This window comes from Barbatula barbatula, assembly GCF_947034865.1.
Source record: "Barbatula barbatula genome assembly, chromosome: 17".
Lineage (NCBI taxonomy): Eukaryota > Metazoa > Chordata > Actinopteri > Cypriniformes > Nemacheilidae > Barbatula > Barbatula barbatula.
The window spans coordinates 13,254,152-13,277,022 of NC_136780.1; the positions used below are offsets into that span (position 1 = coordinate 13,254,152).

At 38.4% G+C, this 22,871-nt stretch overlaps 1 protein-coding gene across 3 annotated transcripts in view; it reads left to right on the top strand.

The window, feature by feature from the left end:
* Nucleotides 1-22,871, top strand: part of chl1a (cell adhesion molecule L1-like a) — a 49,195-nt gene that overhangs the window by 12,999 nt on the left and 13,325 nt on the right. For all 3 annotated transcript variants that reach the window (XM_079478353.1, XM_079478354.1, XM_079478355.1), the window contains exons 2-19: nt 6,718-6,884; nt 7,095-7,203; nt 7,719-7,909; nt 9,813-9,938; nt 10,501-10,671; nt 11,013-11,045; nt 11,460-11,559; nt 11,627-11,808; nt 12,089-12,223; nt 12,955-13,095; nt 13,569-13,680; nt 14,973-15,139; nt 15,220-15,379; nt 16,400-16,524; nt 18,944-19,045; nt 19,287-19,484; nt 19,759-19,829; nt 20,972-21,194. In XM_079478353.1, the coding sequence (XP_079334479.1) occupies nt 6,776-6,884; nt 7,095-7,203; nt 7,719-7,909; nt 9,813-9,938; nt 10,501-10,671; nt 11,013-11,045; nt 11,460-11,559; nt 11,627-11,808; nt 12,089-12,223; nt 12,955-13,095; nt 13,569-13,680; nt 14,973-15,139; nt 15,220-15,379; nt 16,400-16,524; nt 18,944-19,045; nt 19,287-19,484; nt 19,759-19,829; nt 20,972-21,194 (2,455 nt within the window). In that variant the 5' untranslated portion in view covers nt 6,718-6,775. The remainder of the gene's footprint in view (nt 1-6,717; nt 6,885-7,094; nt 7,204-7,718; nt 7,910-9,812; nt 9,939-10,500; nt 10,672-11,012; nt 11,046-11,459; nt 11,560-11,626; nt 11,809-12,088; nt 12,224-12,954; nt 13,096-13,568; nt 13,681-14,972; nt 15,140-15,219; nt 15,380-16,399; nt 16,525-18,943; nt 19,046-19,286; nt 19,485-19,758; nt 19,830-20,971; nt 21,195-22,871) is intronic.

The following is a 22,871-nucleotide window of genomic DNA, read 5'->3' on the forward strand; positions in this document are numbered from 1 at the left end:
GAATGTTTTTCTGACACTGACGATTTATTTGTTCTTCCAGCCTGTTGGGATTTTCTCCACTTCCTTTCTGCCCTAAAAAGCTTTGTTTGTTTTGACAAAATATTTTTACGATGCCACAAAGCCTCCTGTTCAAACAAAAAGAGTTACTTCTGCAGTAAGGTAGATGATGGCTAAACCAATGAGCAGGTTTGATTCAGAGGTCAAGAGGCTCAAGTCACAGCAGGCGGAGGCTATGTTTTGAACATAGAACATAGGCTTTACATAGAAATACAGACACATGTAAGTTGCATGCAGAGTAAAGGCATGCTCGCTGCTTGACACACGCGCCTTGCTTCTTAGATTTATGATTTGATGAATTATCTGATAGCTTTTGAAAGCTTGCCTGATAAAGATTGTTTGAGTCGGAATGTTGTGAATTTTAGTCGTGGCAATGTGCCGATTTTCATTGAAGTGATCTGTTTGACCGGGCACCTGCCTGAAGTTTTTTGCATTTTTTCCTGAATTTGTAGCTTTGGAAAGATTGACAGCTTGTTTGAAGGAATGAAGTGATATTGAATGCGTCAAAATTGTTTTGTCCGGTATAAGGTTGAACTTTGAGTAGTGTCAAAGTTTAGTTCTCTAAAGTTGAGCATAATGGTAATTTTGCCCCGCTGCAGTCCCACTGCATTAAAGTCCCACTGCATTCAAAAAATCTTATCTTTGTTTTTATACATCCGATCAAATCGCAGTGAAAAATCAAGCTCATTCTAAATTCTGTTTAATCGTAAAATGCTATAAAATAAGGAAATAAAAACGATCGCATCTTCTGGTTCATGGGCGCTTTAATTATATTCGTAAATACATTTAAATTTATATTCATAAATATGCAAATTATTCCCTGCCTCCTTTTCATCGCGTGAGCTCGGACCGTTGATCATAGGAACATAGATGCTTCATTCGTAGTGTGAGCAGTGGGAGTCCTAAAGCTAAAATAGCAGCGATCGTTTAAGTGCTGAATCTATGCGCCATCCTTACATATCTATGGCTCAAATCTCTTTACGTGATTGGTTACAGGGTTATGACCGTTTCAAACCACATTTTTTACACTGTCTTTGATAAACTGCAGTTTTTATGGAGAAAATACTCTGTAATGGTTTAAAATGATAAATGTGCACAAGGTTTGTCTTAAAGCATATAAAAGGTGCTGTTGTTTGGTTGTTTTCAAAGCTTTGATTATGTTTTTTTGGCGGTTTAACAATGGATGTTCATGTTTCTAGTTTAAAAAAACACTTTTTATTTCACAAATTTAAAATCTACTGTTAACCGCTGTCCTTCTTCTCACAAAACCATCAGATTTTTTACGGTTTCTATAAAGCCCCTCCTTCCGAAACGCTCTGATTGGTAAAACTGACCATGATTGGTTCCCCACTTAGAGCGTGTGTGTGAAGATTTCCCACCCATACCATATCAGCAAGCTGTATTTATAAGCTTTGGCTTTAAGCAATAAACAGTAACAATAGCATCAACTTCAGTATATCAGTTGAAAACATGTGGATCGATTGAAGTGCAACCGAGGTCTGCTAGTGCACGTGCAAACCTCAATCTTTGTTAGAGATCGCAATTTTTTTCTATTATAGCGAGGGAAATGACTCCGGACCGTTTGCCGTCAGATCGGTTATACTAACACTAATAACAAAAGCTTTAGTTTTACCTTTTTATATTGAACCTAAGTTGGAAAATAAAAAAAGCAGAAGACATATGCAAGCAGGACTTCCAAGGACATTTCATAAAAGTGTTTTGCTCCCGCACACAAGTTAGTGTATTACACACAACGATTTACAACCGATGGTCACGGATGCTGTTATTTGACCGTTGGTTATCTTAGAATGTGTGAAGCTGAATTCTTATTACCAGCTGTCGGACTGTGAAGAAAGTGAAAGTAATTAGGTAAAAAACAGGTATTGTTCTGGCTTTTGTTGAAACTAGTAGCTTGGTATTAAAACCTATTGTAGTATTGCTCCTGTATGACATATCTCTGTACTGCTCCCTGAACTCTCTGTTAGTCACTTTGGATAAAGGCGTCTGCTAAATGTAAATGTAATTAAGCTAAATGTTTACAATCTCTGATAACCAAACACTATTCCAGCGGCTTTTCCTCTACTCTAAGGAATTGGCCTCGCCCTTTTATGGCGTATTCCTTTGGGGCGGAGGTTATTCAAAAACTCGGAATAGTGACATCATTTACCCAGGAAGTATATGGCTGTAGTCCGATTCCAGCCGTTCTCTGTAGTCCTTGAAAAGCGAATTATGCTAAAGACAATATCTCGCTTGGCATTGAACTTTGAGCTTTATCACTTTATCATATGGTATTATTTATGCTCTAACAGCAACATTACACACTTACTAAAGTTAGGCATCGCAGGAAGCGGCACCTTTAAAACACCACACAGACATATAAACAACATTAAAAACTAGAAGTAAAGTTTAATGTTGGATTCATATCTTTTGATTGTCCTGGAACCACATTTCAGTCATAGAATCTTAGTAATTTTCTTATCCCAAACTCCAATTCTATCCATGGGTGACCTTAAAACAATCAGATGTAAACAATTAACAATATTAATAAAATGTTGTTTTACTCAAAACCTTTTACCATACCTAAAATCTATTAGGGTGTCTGAAATGTATTTAAAACAATGTCAATCCAGGTTTTACTTCGTAAAATCACAGTCACCGTGCCATGGCTTAGGTTCAAGACCTTAGTGTCGCTATAGTACAGTATGAGAAAGTATTCAGGTATTATTTATTAACACATAAGCAATGATGCCTGTAAATCAGTTATAAAGGTCTTAGAGGGACAGTTTACCCAAAATATAAATTCTCTCACTGGTCATTCACCCTCATGTCATTCATGTCGTCACTGGAACACAAAATATGATATTTTGAGAAACGTCTCAGTGCTTTTGTGTCCATATAATGGGAAAAGGCTATTTGGTTACCAACATTCTTCAAAATATCTTTATTTGTGTTCTGCAGAGGAAAGCCATCAGATGATGGTTTAAGCTTCATGGATGAGAAAGATGTTTCTCATCCTTGCTCTTTGTTACAGATACAAAACCATTACAATGAGCGAATTGTATTATGCCTACACATAATGCAATTCGCTGTGACCGCCACAAGTTTACATTGAGTCATTTAGCAGACGTTTTTATCCAAAGCTTTAGCGACTTGAATCTGATACGGGCTTCTACCGGCCAGTGGAGAGAGATGAAAAGCGGTGTCACATGAGACCTTTTAATGTCTAACAAGTCATGATTATATGTCTCAATGTAGTATTCCACTCAACTAGTGAAAATAAAAAATAAAAAGATTAAATACATTTTAGGCAAACGAACCAAAACTTAAATAAAAAAGACTACGAAAACATAACTAAAAACAATCTCTCTTTGCATCAGACTGCAAAAATAGCCTATAATGTGAAAAACAAGTATTTGTTTCATAGATTATGAAATAAATGGTAAATAAAAATAAAGCAAACTGAACCACTTAAAGGAAAAAAATATTCGTGGAAATTATCAAGCCGATGGCCTTAACACCGAAAGAAAGCTCTGAATAAATATATTCAATACATTATGTAAATGAATGAATAAAAAATAAGGCAGTAAACACTACAACAATATAGACTTTTATCTCACCTCACTTTTTCTATCGATTTCCTCGTCCTCGCCATCAGTGCGCTTCTTCTTAAAGACGGTTTTTAAGTTCATACGATGAATTTAACTGTTCACACAAACAAATAACACAGTTCATTTCAGAGAAGTGCCCACAAGTATTTCAGTAGGCTACGTTTTCAGTATCTTGTTTTTATATTTAAAATATGTTTGCGCTGTGTGCACAGTTAAGGGACTTATTCCCTACACTGTGTGCACAGTTCACACTCCAGTATCATGCGTAAGTTTATGTGTGTTCAGCTGTGGCCAGATTTAAAGTGAGCCTGTCCTTCACTATGTTTGTACATGTGCCATATGGTGCCAGAAAGCATTAAGTACAAAAAGCCGGTCTCACAGGCCATGAACATGACAAAGCACAGCGCGCTGTCCTTAAAAAACTCGCACAACTTTATATTTACATGAGCTTTATAAATGCCATTGTCAAAATATGCCTTTTTGTGTTAACAGCAATTTGTGCTTCAGTCACATCACAATGAAATCTACTCGCATCTGTTTAGCGATAATAAAGCATTAGGCATTAAGACAATAGGCTTCCTTGTGTAAAGAGGATTTGTGCTGTTGACAGTCTATCGCTAATCAAATCTGTTTCCGGCTTGACTGCCACCGTGTCTGCTTTTCCAATTTTCGCTTGCAAATCAATGAAAAGCATGCAAACATCCCAAATACAGTATATTTGACTGTGCTATTCGAGCAAATACATCCACAACAAAAGTTTTTTAAAAGTCTCCCGACTGCTGCTTTGTCCAGTTAAGGTCTTGGCGGTCGAAGCCACACATTCAAGCACTTTCCAGTCCATTCCTCTAAAAGTTTGTGAATATCCGGACAAATCAGTCTTCGTCTAAATCGTCATCGTCAAATATTCATAACCTGTTAATGGGCTTTGCCGACATAAGTCTCATCACTGAATCTACTTCAGTGCTTCCCTCCAGGGTTGGGCAAGTTTAAGGTGTGTGTATGAACTGTGAGTGTGAGGAGCATGCCGAGAGCTCGGATGCTCAGTCTGAACGCGGTTCAATACTATGACCGCTTTCCTCCTGCTCGCTCTGTAAATAGGAATTACTGTTCGACTGCGAGCGTGTACTTGCAGATGCATTGAAGTAAGTAGAAGATTTTCTTATTCTTTTCTTCTGTTTCAAAGCTCATTCTTTGCATTGTGGTTTCATGGATGTGTATATGTTTGTGACTGAGGTCAAAGGTCATGGTTTCCTCCATGTTATTTTAAAAAGGCTCACTCACTTGTTAAGGTCTTCAAAGGTCACCAGATCCTCTAAGCCAGAGAACCAAATGAGAAGCGATAACATCTCTATTTCTAAGCCCGGCGCTAGACGGTCAGTTTTTGTGCATTTTTCTTTTTGGCAGGTGTACACATATCTTTTTTTCCAAGAAAACGGAGGCAAAATATCAATAACTCATCATGCACTCAAGGGTGTATTTAAATGTTTTATTCAAGCATCAAATCATATTTCATGGGTAGATTGTAAAGCTTATTTGGCCGTTATAAATAGACAAGCTCTGCAATATGTCCTGCTCCTACTTGATTCGATAGGAAATACATCAACACTGAAAGAACTATTGTTCATGATCACAAGAACTCGTGGATCTTTGTTGCACTGTTACCAAAGAAATAAATTGGAATTTTATCAATGCTTTTTATGATCTTACTTCTGAATAAAATCTTATTCAAGAAAAATCTCATATGAATCTCATAAATTTCATAATCCAATTTGACATGGATAAATAATCAGTTTTGGCCCGGAAATTTGCATTTACATTTTGTAAAGAGCTGCTATCATCCCATAGAGACATTTTTACAGCATGTCGGGATTTCTGGGCATTGCTTCGGGCAGTGCATTTGACGTGCTGATTCCTCGAGTCCTTCCAGGTGTTTTGATATCTAAAGAGTTGCTTAAGAGTTCTAAAGCCTTAATCACCCAACGTCCAAAGCGTGTGCCGGGGCAAGAGCGAGAGAATCCATCTCCTCTGGCCACTCCTGGATAAGGAGAGCTAATCTTAGGTTAATGCTTTTAAATTGCTCAGGCGGGCTTGACTCGGTGCTGCTTGCGAGTGTGAGCGATTATGCGAGGAATGAGCCTCTTGCGTGAACACGCTCACGGTTCATCAGCCTTTTGTGGAGGCGTGATGGCAAACAGCACAGAGTGAAATGAACAACGAGACATTCTCATCCCAGACGGTACGTCTGTAATTTAAGCATCGCCGTTTACAGACTTTGCAGAAGTTGTATTTCAGGTCTTTTTTTTAAAGATTTGTTCTAGATGGCTCTCCAGAATTATGACTCAAGTCAGATTTGCATGTCTATTTGCTTTGAGGGGATTTACTTGATCAAGACATGCAAAAAAGAAATCAAAATATCTAAATAAAAAACTTCGATTCTGTTGCTAAGTTGATGTAGAATGTGACATCAATGGTTCCTGGCTGTGACATATAACAGACTACACGGCATTGACAAACATTTTGGCGTCCCAAACTAATTTCAAACTAACGTTTTCTAACTTTTCTTTCAACGTAATCGATAGAAATGTTGAAAGTGCTAAACGTTCTAAAAACGATGGTATAACTTGTTGTTCTTAAACTGTTTAAAATGTTCGGAAATAACACTTTCATAACGTAATGGAAATGTTAGCAAAACTTTCTTAATACATATTTTTGTTAGCAAGGTTCCTACTTACAAAAACCATCAATACAGGGGAAAACTGCTTGTCATGTGATGTTTAAAGAACGACCATCTTGACTCAAGACTGACACATTCCTACGATCCACAACTCAAAAGTTTTTGTCAGTACCTGTGTTTTAGTGCTAACATGTGGCTCTCCCTCCTGCCTGAGGTGTAATGTTTTTAAAAGCATCTCGTCTGCTGTAAATCCACTAGGATGTGAAACACCTCCAGTATCGAATCACAGAGAACGCCTCAAATCCCTCTCTTGGTTTTGCTGTAGAAGGATTTATTGTAATTACTTCTCTGTTCTTGTACTCTTTTATGGCTCTTAAGATCTTTGCCTTGGAGGAGTCTGTGGAGAGCTGAATCGAAGAGGAAATTTCCAAGGGATATGCGCCGTTCTGTGCGGCATCTGCTGGCTGGAATGAGGTGGCTCGGGAGGCTCTGGCTTCTGTTGATCATCTTCTCCAGCGTCTTTGGTGTTTACTTTCCTCCTCAAAGTAAGTAGCAGGACGGATAAATTACTCTCAGATGTTTTTAAATGAACTATAGACAAAAACTATGCAAGCTCATTTCCATGACAGTTCTTCCAAGTCATTATCCAACAGTATTACTTGTTACTGAAGATTGAACTCCTCCAAGATTCCTGTTTGGTACAAATTTGCATTTAAATAGTAAGGCTCTTCTATCTTTTGACCTGTTTGATATAGTGGAGCAGCTGCCGACCATCACCGTTCAGACCTCAGGCTCTCTCATTGCTTTACCGTATGATGACAGCTACATCCTCAAGTGTGAGGCCAAAGGCAACCCAAGACCAACGTGAGTCAGAACTCATGTACTTATGCATGTAGTGCATTTCCTGTTCAGTCATTAGCTTTGGTTTGACATTTAAAACTGTGTCATTATCTATTCACATGTGTAATTTACATACCTGTATCCTGTTTGACTTGTTTTTTCTTTCGGTGGATCCTATCATTTAAGACACAACAGTTTAGAGACAATGGCTGCTACTGTTTGCTCTAAAATAGACCAAAAAATGTGAAATGGCAACATGCAAGACTAGAATTAACATAATGCTATTATACTTGGAAGGGAGTATGTATGAGCAATCACCTCAAATATTCTCTTAGATTAAAGAAGTTGATGGAAGTATGGAATGATATGGAGTTGAATGAATAGTGAGTTGTTATTTTGGGGTGAAATCTCGAGTTGGTGGACGGATTGATGTTTGTATCCAACTTGATGTCATTTTGCTAAGAATAACTCATATTTCATGGTTGGGATATTAGCATTGCTCACTTGTTTTTGCTGACGATGTGATTTTTCTCGAACAGCTACCGTTGGAAAAAGGATGGAATGGATTTTAACCCCCATAAAGACCCTCGACCCACAACAGAAGAGACTAATGGGACTTTTGTGATACCGAACACTAAAGATAAAGTGAAATACCAGGGAAAGTACAGATGTTACGCATCAAACAAGCTTGGAACTGCAATATCAGAGGAAACTGAATTTATCGTGCCATGTAAGTCATTCTTCATATATATCTTCATTTCAACTGCTGTCATGAAGCAAAAGTTGTTTTTGAAAACAATGGGTTATAGTTCCAGTTGCGGTTTAACTCAGTTCAACATACAGTATACTAGTACAAACTGTTCCCACACTGGATTTATTGGTATGGTTAGGTAACTACGTCATGATTAGTCACTTGTAAGTTGCCATGGCAATGCAGTGGTTTCATAGTAGTTCGCAGTTGTGTTAATATTGCATTAAAAGTAAATACAATCTAATTCTAATATATTCAAATAACAGGAAAACTTGTCAGGTGAAACATCTAAGACTGGAGGACACATTTGTCCGAATTGACTGCTTTTTAGCACCACGTTGTAAAATATAGTGTAAGCATGCCGAATGGCTTAGGATAGTAACTTTTAGCGAAGAAAAACTTTCCAGATTATGGAATAGCAAAATAATATCTAAAAATAAAATATCAAAGAAGTTTGCATAATGTGTCGCTTTGAATAAGTCCAAAATGATGCTGCTAACCAAGTTTGGTCATTGTTACATGTTTACCTCACATGTTTTTCGGTTTTAATTCAGTTCAAGACACTCCCAACAGCTGGTCTAGCTTTATAGTATATCCTTCAGCAAACAATACACCAATGTCCTATCATCAGCCACGTCTGCTCATCCAGCAGTTTCCTTCATTCCCGTCATATACTGTGGATAACAATTCTTGTTCCGAACTTTAAATCAATAAAATTTGTACTAATTTCTCAATTCATACATGCACACACATGTATGTACAGCCGTGTACAACTCCAGTTTTTCCTGTAAGCATTTCTGCAAGTCAACTTGTACAGTACTTGTACAGTAAGCCACGGTACGTATGTATGAAATGTGCATTGTGTATGGAGGCTATATCATTGATAAAAATGAAGGGATTTCCCATTTTGAGACGGAACTCTGTCCCACATTGAAATTCACTCACTGCGCTCCGTCCCCCGCGTCCCCCTCATTTCCAGTCTAGGTGTTGTGCCGTGACATAAAATGTTCCCAACAGCAAGGAGAGAACGCAAAGACACATGGAAACTGAAAAACATCAGGCTCATTCCATCCTAAAATACATGTACTGTGAAACGGTAGTATTGTGTTGTTTAAAAAGGAATATGACTTCGTTTTCAGTTTCATTTCAACCTTGGTTGACAATAAAGATGTATTGTATTGTACTTTAATGCAAACATTGAGGGGCGGTTTGCAGGACATGGATTAGAGTAATCCAGGACTAGGCCTTAGTTAAAGGTAAAATGCGGAATGGTTTGCAGAATCTAATGACACAAATGCAATATAATAGACTGTACATAAGGTATATACATATAGGTGTATAGAGACCTTACATAATGAAGCTTTATGTTTTTATTACCGTGGAAAATTTCTATCTACATAAACATGGAATACACCGTGTTGTTTCTACAGTAGCCCTAAACGGACAAACTGCTCTACAGAGCGTGTTTCATAAATACTTTATCTGTTTCCGCAAAGAAGCATAAACATGACGACATCTTAGTCCTGTGCAGCCACTGTAGTGCTGTTGGTTGCAATTCACAACCTCACCACTAGCAGGTGCTAAAATATCCACATTGCTCCTTTAAATTAGGACATTTACGTAATTTGTACAAATTTGTGTCTTTTATTCCACGCCTGAATTTTCTTGTTTACTTTTATGTTCTGTGAACATTTCAATAGGAACACTATTAATATTAACCAGTCATATTTCAGAGATGGGTAATATGGATTATATATTATTAAGAACTTTACAAAGCTTTGCAGGCATCATTCATTTCCATTTTGGTGCCCTAGAGTTTGCCTGTAACTTCTTCGGTGAGCTGTGTTGGCGTATCTTGTGTTGATTTTGTGTTTGCTTACAGCGGTGCCCAAGTTCCCCAGAGTGAGGATGGAGCCAGTGGATGTTAATGAAGGAGACTCAGCGCTCTTGGAGTGTAACCCACCAACAGGTGTTCCACCTCGGCAACTGTACTGGATGAACTGTACCGGTACTGTAGTTCAAACCTCTTAAATCCGTCTCATGATGTGAACCTACATGTAAACAACAACCTCTGTTATTGTGTCAATCGTCTCTTTGTCTGTGATTGTAGTCCAAAAACAATTGTGCATGCATATGATTCAACAAACTCCCATTTTAGTGGCGCCAGACTGGGATTTGAAAAACACCTCAACTAATAACAGGCCAATGATGGTAAACATTTGTTTGGGTTCTAATTGTGCCATCCCTTGAGGCAAACCATCAGTACAACAGCAGATAAGACTTATTTTTCAGCAAAACTGCTCCGTATGTGTTGGGTCTTCGATCCCGTTTGGTGTTTTTACCATACGAAAGGCCTTATTACACCATACACACTTGAGCTTTAAAGGATCGTGTTGAACCTTCTACATTTTCCAGGGGGGGCGCAGGAACATTCAAAGCTGTTCTCACGCTGCTTGTTATCTGTTGTGATGTCTGTCAGAAGAGGCTATTTCTGGGATGTTTGGATGGTTGCCTTCTCCAATGCCCTGCTGCTCATGTTAGTCCAACCATCCCCTTTGTATTGTTCTCAGATCTGAAGCACATCGAGCAGAACGAGAGGGTGTCCATGGGACTCAACGGGAACCTGTACTTCTCTAATACGCTGGCGTCGGACAGCCACAGCGACTACTGCTGTTTTGCCTCCTTTCCCAAGATACGCACCATTGTTCAGAAACCACGCATGGCTGTGAGGGTCAAGAGAAGTATGTGGCAGGGTTCTCTGAGGAAATGAAAAAGAAGATGTTGAACTCGATGATTTCATACTGTACATCTACAAAATCCCTTTGGGTTAAAGTAATTGTCGGAGTGGCTCAAAATAATATCGTGGCTCAAATAAGTGAAGTTAATTATTAGTCAAGTTTAAAACTCACTTCCTCAAAGAGGCCTCTTAAATATTTTTTGTCTGCTGCGTTGAAGATTTCAAGCTTAGATGTGCAAATTATTTGTATTAACTCTATTTGCGTTGGTTTATATTTTTCTTTGTGTGTGTGTCATTCACTATCATTTAAATGAGCTAAAAATGCAAACGCTTCTTTTGTTTCAGTAAATTCAAGCGAGGATGATCACATTATATTGGGTGAGTCACATGTCACACATTTAGTAAAACATATCAAATATGAAAATTCTGTCATTGTTTACTCACCCTCTTGTCAATTCAAATCTTTATGAATTTCTATTTTGCGCAGAACACAAAACAACAAAGTTGTTTAACAAAGTTGGTAACTGAACAGCACTGGACCCCATTCACTTCTATATGGATACAAAACCAATGCAAGTGAATGGGGGCCAGTTAACAACAGATTACAAACATATATTTTGTGCACTTAAAAAAGTGTTCTGTTTTCTTCTATAGTATGTGTCATTAAAAATAAAGTGTCAAACATGTGAAATAAAATCTAAATAACACATCTCTTCTGTCAAATTGTATATAGGAAGTTCATTACATTGTGTCCATCATAGTTTGTAAGCATGTCAATCCTCTTTTATTCAGCTCCAGAATGGAAGCCGAACATTATAGAGCCATTAGGTCATTCAACAAGCCATGTTAAAAAAGGAGACGAGCTTCAGCTGGAGTGTATCGCAGAAGGACTGTAAGTTCGCTTCTCTGTGACCACATAGAAGAAAGAAGCACTTCCACGAGTAACAGTGTTTTTTCAGGCCAACACCAATAATACAGTGGACTAAGATGGGGGGCACCTTACCGGAGCATGCAGTTGTAAACAACTTCGGGAAGCTTTTGTTCATACCGGACATCAAGCCAGAGGACGATGGCAAATACACGTGCACGGCAGTGAATTCTGTTGGAGAAGATGTTCGGCATTTCCATGTTGTTATGGAGGGTATGTGGTCGTTCTCTAGATCTTATGGTCATGTGACTTGTTCAAGCCTGGAAAAGTTACAGTATTTTTTGATAGCTCCTTGCAAGTATCTCACTACTGTGGTATTTGTTTATTATAAAGTATATTTGCCCACGAAACACACGTTTATTTAAATGACAAACCTCCAGGTTGTTAAAAAAAACATGAAAATTTGTAAAACCATATCGATTTCAAACACTAGGGGGCACTACTGTCCTTAACAAGAGGCTGGGTTAATCCCCATATATGTTGTGTTTCTCAGAGCCCCCCAGCTGGCAGGAGGAGCCAGTGAAGAATCTCTTAGCAGAGATTGGATCTGACATCCACATCAAGTGTTTGGCTACAGGAAAACCACAACCTTCAATCACCTGGAAACGAAACGGCTGGCCTCTGGATGGTGTGTTTTAACCTCTCTCTCCCATGCTTATCATGGATATTCAATTGAATCTGTCGGCTTAGAGCCAACGCAGAATGTGTTACTGAATGGTCTGTTGTTTCTTCTTTTTTTCAGTTTCTATGATTTAAACAAAATTAACTGCAATAAATATTGTATGTAGGCACAGTTGACATGCCGTGGTGAAATAATGTATTGATGTTAGGTGAAAACACAGTGATGTGTCTGTGACCGAGTCTGTAAAAACAATTTTGCAATTTTGCCAATGTAAACATAACACTCTGTAAAAATGCCAATAATATTATCAATTTCACTATTATATTATATATACAGTATGAATAATTGATGACTGTATCCCGAAATCTATTACTATATAACCAACAGTAATATAAACACACATTAGCTCTTTTCATCACTTTCATGGCTCATAATATCATAATTTGACTATGCGTCTAGAGCCTGGATTTCGCAGACGGGGTCACATGTGGGGTCACCTTGCATGTATCTTATTGCTATAAGAATTATGTGATTAAACAAAATATAAACCAGGGATGGACTGGATGTATTAAACACCGATTTGAAAACTTGATACATATAGATTAAAGGAATTAAGAGATCTGTCTTCATGTCTCTGAGAGCCTCGATCTACTGTTGGCTGCGATAGCCCAAGGGCTCTTTTTAGTCCCAGTCTATAACACTTTATGGGTGCCAATTCAAACTCGCTTGCTTCCTAGATTTCCCCTCCACAAATCACCGAGTGCTGGATGACAGAGTAATCTTACTGGGAGCCCAGAAGAGCGACAGTGCGGTATACCAATGCGAGGCCTCCAACAGACACGGGACCCTCATCAACAATGCTAATATCCTGGTTATGAGTGAGTGCTTCTTTCCACACTGTTATGAGTCAATCTGGAGTCAGCGGATATGGTATAGTGATGTTTTGAGGGCAATAATGGCGAGCAACACACCTCATTTACATGCATCACTTCATCATAGCAGCATAAGGGAAGATGGAGGTTCTCGTAGAAGTTTTTCTGGCTTTGATTATGATATGACGCGCGTGTCGTGGCTTAAGGGTGTGAAACAGCTGTTCATTTGTAATTGCATACTGTAGAAGAACACTACCGCGTGTGTAAATCACTTTGCCACATTTTTTCTGTTTGTGGCTGGCAGGAAAATAGAGCTCTTTTATATGCAAATAGCTTTTTTAAAGTTTAATTGTGAATCCGGGAGTTTTCTGGGTGCCTCTGTTTCAAACCACAACACTAAAGTGAGCCATATGCCGCCCGGGCTGTTTGATGTGTCCGTGCGCGTAAATGTTTTGACTAATGTTCTGGCTTTCCCTCAGATCACCCACCTTTGCATTTGACACGGAATTATCTGGAGTACGCCACCATGTCTGGGAAGAGTGTGATTATGGACTGTAAAGTCTTCAGCTCTCCGCCCGCCACCATTCACTGGTGAGTTTAGTCACTGGAGAGAAATTGCGAGAGCGTTCGTGAAATCTTTTGATGGTACATCATGCACACGTTGAGCAGTTTGATAAATAGCGGGATATTTTAACCTTCCACCGGGATGTTTAAAATGTCCCGACTTTTCCTCTCGAGAGATAGTCCCCGTGGGCTAGAGGTCATGATCAACTTGTGACTAATTTCCTAGACAATCAAAGGCTAAAAATAGAAGCTCATTTTGCCACCGCATGTCGACTGGATCTAGAAAAGCTGCTGTTTTGTTCAGAAATTGAACTCGACGCAGAGAAGCACGAGATTTACACAAATGAATTATTGAGCACAAACTATTTTATCTTTTTGAGATATCAGTGTAATATATACACACACACACCACCAAAATCCAAATATATTTACTTCTAAAGTTAAGTATTAGTTGTTAATAGAAATGTATTCACCTGTCCTTTATTTGTGGTCTAATTGGTAACACTTTACAATAAGGTGCTATTTGTAAAGAATTAGTTTATTGCATTAGCTAACAGGAACTGAGAAATAACAATATCTCGACAGCTTTTATTATTCTTAGTTAAAAAAAAATGCGCTTTTAGTAAGACATTTTGAAAATCAAACATTGTCAATGTTAACATGAGTGAATGCACCATGAACTAACACGAAACCTGTATTAACATTAACAAGGAATAATAAATGCTGAAATACATCTGATGCTCATTGTTAGTTCATCCATTTACTGCTGTTATCTTTTTTGTGAACCTTTGACTTCAGTATTAAAAGGATGATGTTTGCTCTTAGATACGTAGTTGTGAGATCTACCAGCAGTGGCCAGCTAACAGCATCAAGAGAAAGAGCGGGCTGATGGTCCAGCATAGATTTAAACGTGTGGCTATGCCGGTCGATCAACTGCGGGTCTTTTTTTAGAAGGGTATTACATGAAATAGTTGTCAGATAATGGCTGAATGACAGTAGACACAAATGCGCACTGCAGGTCCAGTGGGGTCAAGTGCATTAAATAAAGGAAAATGGACACAGAAAGATCTATAGCCCTTTTGAGATACCTGCGCTCTCTGGGGATCCCTCTTTTGCACTCGTATTCTTACCCCTTTTCTCCTAGAAAGTTTTCTTTCAAAAACCTTTGGTCCATTTTGAAAGTCAAGTTTATAGCTAAAAACTAGGCTACGCCGGGTTCGGTCTTATCAACAGAGCATCTGCAGTCACGGCGGTAAAGGCCTTTCCCATGGGCACCTATTTCTGAGAGAACTGTGAAGGGTTCAATGTTTGTTTTGTAGGAGAAGAGAAGACCCAGAGGGCTCGGTAGATGGGGAGAGATTTTCTCTCCTAAAGAACGGCTCCCTGCAGATTCACAGTGCCGAGAAGGAAGACATGGGCCAGTACAAATGTTTCGCAAATAACTCGGAGGGCACGGACAGCATCTTCACTGAACTCTTCATCAAAGGCTAGCAAGTTAATTTTCTTTCTAAAAATGTTCTGGAAGATTCATTGACGGTATTGAAAAAGAAGTTTTGCTGTTTATAGATTCAACCAGAATTGTAGAAGCTCCTCAGGATATGAGGGTGGAAAGAGGATCTATGGCAGAACTGGAATGCCAGGTGGAGTGCGACCCCACCCTGAGCAGAGAGCTGGAGGTCCTGTGGGTGAAGGATGGGATACAAATCAACTCTAACCTCTCGGGAGGGTTGGTGAACTTTTTGAGTAGTTGTATATTCTCATGTGGGAATTAATGCATTTAAGTTGAGCCAAACATTCTGTCGTTTATTCAACCTCATGTGGTTCCAAACCTGTAGGCACTCTTTCTTCTGTGGAACACAAAAGAAGATATTTTAGAAATGTCAATGGGGGTCAATGTTTTTTCGGTTACATTCTTCAAAATATCTTCTTTTGTATTCTGCAGAAGAAAGAAAAAGTCATACACGTTTGAAATGAAACGAGGGTGAAGAAATGATCAAACATTGTCTTTTTTTGGGTGAAATATCAATTTAAAGTAAGTGGCTAGTGGTTGTAACCTCATTTCTTTTTCAAAAGGATCTTCTAGACTATTGTCCTGTGATTTTGTGTCAATCTATATCCTATGACCTGACAGTCACATCGGTATAGAAGGTACACTGTAGAAAAACTAGATTTTTATTGTAGTTTACAAGAAAAACGGGAAAACGTGTAATTTAATTTTTTATTTTATCCAATAAAATTTTTAGAATTACGGTCAAAAACTATTACTTTACGGCATATTTCTGTAAATCCAGCTGACTGAAATTTCCAGTGTTTTTTAATGATTTTTGTTTACAGTGTATGCACGTGACTTTCCCACGTGAACATGCCAAAATAATTGAGTTGCAAAATACTCAGCAAAAAGGCTGCTTACAATATCAGGAAATGCAATTCCATGCAACATATCAGTGTCCAAGGACACCTGGTTCCTTTGTAAGTCGTAAGCATTAACCCTGAGTTCAACTGCTTTTAATTTAAGCAAAAAATTGGGAGTTTGGTCCCAGGTATTCTTTGTTTCTACTATTAAAAGCAGCAATTTTGCTACGTGTCCTGGCACGCAAGGCTGCGTGTCCCAGAGTGTTCACGTGGGAAAGTGACGTAAATGCATACCCTCTATAGTAAACACTAGGAATACTACATAAAGAAATGTGAATATGATTCCGTTTCTAATGCCAGAAATAACTTATTATACAATTGTTATCATTTGCAGATATACCATACATCACGGGACTCTCCGGATTACCAACGTGAGCCATAGGGATGATGGAAATTATACCTGCATTGTTCGAACATCGCTGGACCAAAACCAGGCTTCTGCATATGTTACTGTGTTCGGTAAGACTCTCTGAAATCATATAAAAAGAACTGCAGTGACTAAATAAAAACGCTTTTCTAGATTTTTATCATATTTACATTTAGAATTTTCAGTTACAATGTGTTTACAGTAAGTATAGATCATTTCGAACACGCAACGTCACATGTGGATCTTTGTTGCTTTCTGCTACTGTAAATGGCTCAAAGAAAACTTCAAAGGGATTTCAGAGTTTTGATGACACTGAACATGGTGTACTAATCCAGTTATTAGTTCGTCCTCAAAAGCAATAATTAGACGCCTTGAAATTACGACGTGGTTTCGGGTGAGATAATAAAAAACTGCTTACACTCAAAAGTTTCATAAAGGCAGCCAATCAGATTAGAGTTTATCAGAGTTTCTTGAGCTTTTGAGTTTTGTATGGCGTATGTGCATCAAGCAGTCAGCATATTGGAGTAAAATGTCATTTAAATCCTTAATATCAGTCATGTAGCCATTTTCACCCTTATCTATACAAGCAGAAATGCTGATAGACTATCGGATGTCCTCCTGCACCAGAAATATTAAAAGTTATCTTATATTCACTCACTTACTTATGAAGATCTAAAAAGAAAGAATTTGTTTTAAAATAATTTAAGTTGAGCAATTTTTTATTTAAAAATATTTCACTTTATTGACAGTTTCAAAGCAATGATATTATCAAACATTACTGCGCATGTGCGTGTTCGTTGACTGCCCTTCATTTCCGGTACACATTCGCAAATAATAGAGTGCCTGTGTCATGATCCTGATGCACATGGCCTTTGTTTTGTTTGCCATGTGCTCTCCTGTCACAAGTCTAAGCGTTTCCCCGTCTATCTACCTGTTAGTGTTTCATTCCCTGCACCTGCCCATTGTTATTATCCTTTGTTTGTTTCCCCTATTTTATGCCATTGTCCTATGCTGGTACGTTTTGGTTATGCCCGTGTCTGGTTGTCCTGCTCCTGCCCTGCCCTTGTTATAGCTGAGATTTCGTGTTATTCAAGTTTTTGTTTCTCTTTGCACCCTTGTGAGAAGTCTTTATGTTGAGTTAGAATTTTGTGTTTTGAAAGTGAAACATTCCTCAAGTTTCAAGTTTGTATTTATTTATATAGCACATTTAAAAACAGCAACCAGGGCTGACCAAAGTGCTGAACAATACATGCGATAACAGGGACAAAACATACTTTCAATTACAAGAGATAAAAATGAATTAAAAGGTAAAGAAAAAAAGTAGGTTTTGAGAGAGGATTTAAAAACATTTAGAGATTGGGCAGTTCGGATATAAGCCGGAAGGCGATTCCACAGCCTAGGCCCGGCTATCGCAAAGGCTCTGTCTCCTCTTTTCTTGAGCCGTGATCTGGGGACAGACAGAAGTTCGTGAGGAATCGTGTGGACAGAGAAGATCGGACAGATAGCTTGGTGCCAGATTGTGTACTGACTAAAAAACAAAGAGAAGAATTTTAAACTCGATTCTAAAATGCACAGGTAGCCAATGCAGTGATTTTAAGATCGGTGAAACATGATCAAATTTACGTTTTTGTTTGAGGAACTTAGCAGCAGCATTCTGTACTAGTTGAAGACGAGCAATAGAGTGTTTCGATATGCCAGAGTAGAGAGAGTTGCAATAGTCCAACCGCGATGTAATGAGTGCATGGATAGCAATCTCTAAGGTTTTGTCAGAGAGGGTGGATCTAACCTTAGAGAGAAGACATAGCTGGAAAAAACAAGAACTAATCACCGCATTTATTTCTATTTCAAATTTGAGATTGTGATCCCAGAGAACACCTAGGTTCTTAGTGCAGGGCGAAGTTGGAGAAAGGTAATCCAGATCAATATTACTGCTATTAAAGTTGTCATGGGGGCCAAAGACTATAACCTCGGTTATATTCCTAAATGCTTCTCAGCTTGTTTCATCTACATAGCTTATAAAAATATGCCACTTATATTGTGTTATGTTATTTATAACCATGATTACAATATCAAAGTCAATAATGACTTAATTTTTATCTTGCAGCCCACTCTAATAAGTTCCTGTTTTTTACTGTATATAATTTTTTTTACTGTATATTCTTATTTGAGTGATCTCAAGACAATCCTGATGCTCCTTTTCTTCTATGTAAATGAAAATATTTTTTAAAACATGTTTCTTTTCTGTTTTCCAAATCCAAATGCATGCGGACTACATTACTTTTATATTGCAATCCTTTTGTAACTGTACAGGAATACATTTTTAAAGTATCCCTGCCAACCCTGCTGGATATTTTGGATTTATTTATTTAAGTCCATTGTTTGTCTTTAGCTGAAAAAAGGGAGACACCGCTTAAGAAGTTTGAGGATTTTCATTTTTTTCCCTTTAAATGTTGTAATTATGATATTAACCTTAATACAAAAACTCATTGTAATGTTTTTAATGTTATTTAGATGTCCCTGATCCACCGGTCCAGCTGACGCTCTCTAACCTGAAGGAGCGAAGCGTGAAGCTCCATTGGGAAGCCGCCTTTGATCACAACAGCCCTGTCACAGGTACATCAGACCTTATAAATACACTTGCCCAAAGAAAACTTTTTCCATTAATGTACCCTTCACGTATAACTTAACAATTTCCACACTTCTGGCTTTAAGCGTATTTTAATAAATTATTGGTGTGAAAGCCACTGCTCATACCCCTCATCTTAAGTGGGCTCCCGTTGGGACCGTCAGACTGTGTATTGAGAGCACATAATCTGTACATTCAATGACCGTCGCGCTCTCTGTCTGCGAGCAGAGTTCATCATCCAGTATGAAGAGAACTACTGGGAGCCGGAGAAGTGGAAGGACCTTCTACGAGTCGCCAGCAGTCAGGCCTCAGCCCCCCTGACACTATACTGCCACATTAACTACCAGTTCAGAGTGATTGCCGTCAACGCTGTCGGAAGAAGCCATCCCAGCATGCCCTCTGAAAGATACAGAACTCCTCCTTGCGGTAGGGCTTCGGTGTTACTGGTGGAATACCATCTTCAAGCTCTCTTTGGTTTACCTTGCAGTTATTTGAAGTCTTTGTTAGATTTTACTCTTAGAAAATTATACAGATGTCTGTAAAAGCTCTATCAATTTGAATGCTCCTTAAGCGAGCACTCTCTTGGACTATCAATGAATGCTCGGACGTGGTCACGCGTGATGCACGTCGACAGCGTTAGATTGAAATGATATCGTGGACTGAGACAGATGTTCAATTATTCATATTCACATTTGTACAGCTCCTGACAGGAACCCGGAAAACATTAGGATTGAGGGTCACCTGCCACATCAAATGTACATCAACTGGGAGGTAATAATATGAATGTGAACAGCGTTGTTAAATTATTTTAATACGTATGCATATATGCATGGGTTAGGAGCAAGAATAAAACAAATGACATCAGGCAAGCAGGCATGAAATGTTGAAGTTTTAAAACTACCCATAATGAGATTAAATGGAAAACAAGTTGAGATTTTGGCTTGAAAGTCTACCAAAAGGTAGCAAGGGTCTCACACGGGTCTGTTCTGGAGTTAAGATCTCAGTTGTGTCTCAGACTGTGCTTAGATTTACAAAGAAGCCAAAATCTGCAATTTTAATTTGCATTTAAACATTTATCATTGTAGACTGCATGTCAACTTTTGTCTCATATGTGCCTTCCTGTCTCTCTCTCCACTGTCCTTTTGGAGTAAGGCCTTAATCGTGGTGACAATCATCAAACATCACAAAACCAATAAATATTACAACCAGCAGTGACCACAATAACATTTGGGTAGTGGACGAATAAACCGTACAATGTATGAAATACTGTATGAGTCCTATAGTTAAATTAGAAAAAGAAACAATGAAGATAAATCTCCCTTATATAAATAATATAAAATAATACATTATTAACAGTTTGTTTTCTAAATGTTTGCTGTCACACCAAAGGACATGTGGTACGGTTTCTTTTTCAACTACCCATAAATAAAATAAAATACATAGCCAGAAAACTCTCAAAGCATCATCTTTTTTTAAATGCTGAATTGCCGGGAACTTCCAAACCCATGTTTAATGTTAAATTGTTGGTCCAGTCAACAAACTTACTTTATTTAATTTGTAGTTATGAAATAACAACCTCTGAGCAGTTCTTCTCTTGGAACAGTTGGTGTATTAATTGAAAGATAAAAATCTACTTGTCATTGGCAGTCACATTTACGAGCGATTCTTTAATCGTGGGCCAGTTTTGCTCAATTATTAAATCAAACCTCCTCCAGCATCGTCTTGATGCCTTCAGGCTTGTCCTTTGAAGGAAAGCCAAGAGAGGCACCCAAGAAAAGAAGTTCCCATGACAAATTTGATAAACCCATCAGCAAACGGCACACATTCTCCTCCACGTTTCCCAAATGTTCAATGATCCAAATGCACAGTAATGTTTGCAAGTGTATCGACCCAGTTCTTCTTTTAATCACCAGCCTCTCTTGCCCGTGGAGCACAACGGTCCCGATTTGGAATATAAACTGAGCTACAGGCTCCTGGGGGTCGAGGACAGTTGGAAAGAGCAGATGGTGAAGAGACATTCATTTCTGGTGGAAAACACCCCTACGTTCGTCCCGTTCGAGATCAAGATCCAGGCCCACAACAAGCACGGGTGGGCACCAGAACCCAGAGTTGTGACAGGTTATTCGGGGGAAGACCGTGAGTATGGCATTATATTAACGCATTAGCCAGTCTGGCACGTACAGTATCAGCCAACAATTTAAACTCTTCAGATTAAGAGATTAGTCAGGACAGGAGAGGGAATGAATCCACTATTAACAGGGATCAATCTTTTCTGCTGAGCTTTTAGCTTGTGCTTTGTGGATTGGCACATTCTTTGCCCAAGTACTCACTGCGATACCATTTTTTGTTTTTCCTTTCCCAACTCTCCCCTTGTCTCTAGTTGACATTTGGCATTGTCCTGAGGATGATGCAACAGGTTGGGCTGGTTTTGTTTCTGTATGAGACCTAATGATGTCCCTGTTATTCTTGTAGTATTGTACAGTGCAGTATGTACACATACGCATGGTTTGTGTAGCTGTACTGTAGGTTACATCTTGACAGTTCTGCTTGCTTCGGTTGCAAAAAAAGTCTTTCACTGCATTATTTTACTGTAGTGCTTTTCCCAAAAACAATCCTCGTTTCACTTAACCCTTGTGTGGTGTTCATGTTTTTGATGCTAACAGCTGTTGTGGACCCACAACATTTGGTCTTTGATTCAATACAGACTGAAAATTCATGTAAAAAATACTTGACAGGTTTTTATCGAAATTGCAAGCAACATAGCCACCATAAACACTAGGTAATACTGTATTTGTCATCTACTCATGTTGAATTACATTTATGAAAATGCGGTTGAACAAAACCTGATATGAGTGAAAGAAACATGTTTATCATGAATAAATATACAGTAAAAGTCTGAAAAAACTATATTATTTTATGGTAAACGGGCCGGCCAAAACAATACACAAGGGTTAACTACAATACATTTTTGCCCTAGTTACCCGTCCCTCTGTAGTTGATCCTTCTGTGCCTTAAAACACATATTGAAACATATTTTTCTTCATGTGGAAATCATTTCTTCATACTGTAAAATAACCCCTTTAAAGACCCCCTGTGGTGAAAACCAAGTTTTTTAATGTTGTTTTGTGTTTATGGTATTTTATATCAACCCACGTGTAGATTTATCATTTTAAGGCATTGGTAAGTATTTTCTCCAGAAAACTGCAGTTTACCAAAGACAGTTTAAATAATGCGGTTTGAAACTGCTCCGATGAATGAAGTCAAAACCTCGTTTCAACTCGCATAAATATGCAAAGATGGTACATAGATTCGGGCTGAAACAATCGCTGCATTGCTGAGTCAGCTTTTAGTTTCACTTTCACTTTTAGCAGCGTCTGGACTGCCTATTGACTGGAGGCGGGGCTAATTTGCATAGTCATGTGATTGTGTATACTTAATGAAGTAATTTTAATGCAGGAGAATTTATTTTCACAGGAAAAAAAGTTTAAATATATAATTTTGATGGTCCAAGATTAGTTTTAAGGGATAATCTTATTGGCCACAGGGGGACTTTAAAAACATCACACAGACTAGTGATGCACGGAAGTGAAAATTCTGGGCAGAGCCGATACCAAAAATGATTTGAATGATGAAAACAACAGGCAGAACACAGTGAGTCTGTTCATGTAAACAGGCTTTAAATGAGGTTCAGAGATATTATAGTCCCCGGAGCTACATCATCAGTTACTGATCGATCGTTCTGCTGATCATTAACATGTATATGTGAAGATTCTTCTCCGTCTAAAGCTCGGCTTTACAATGCGCACGAGACAT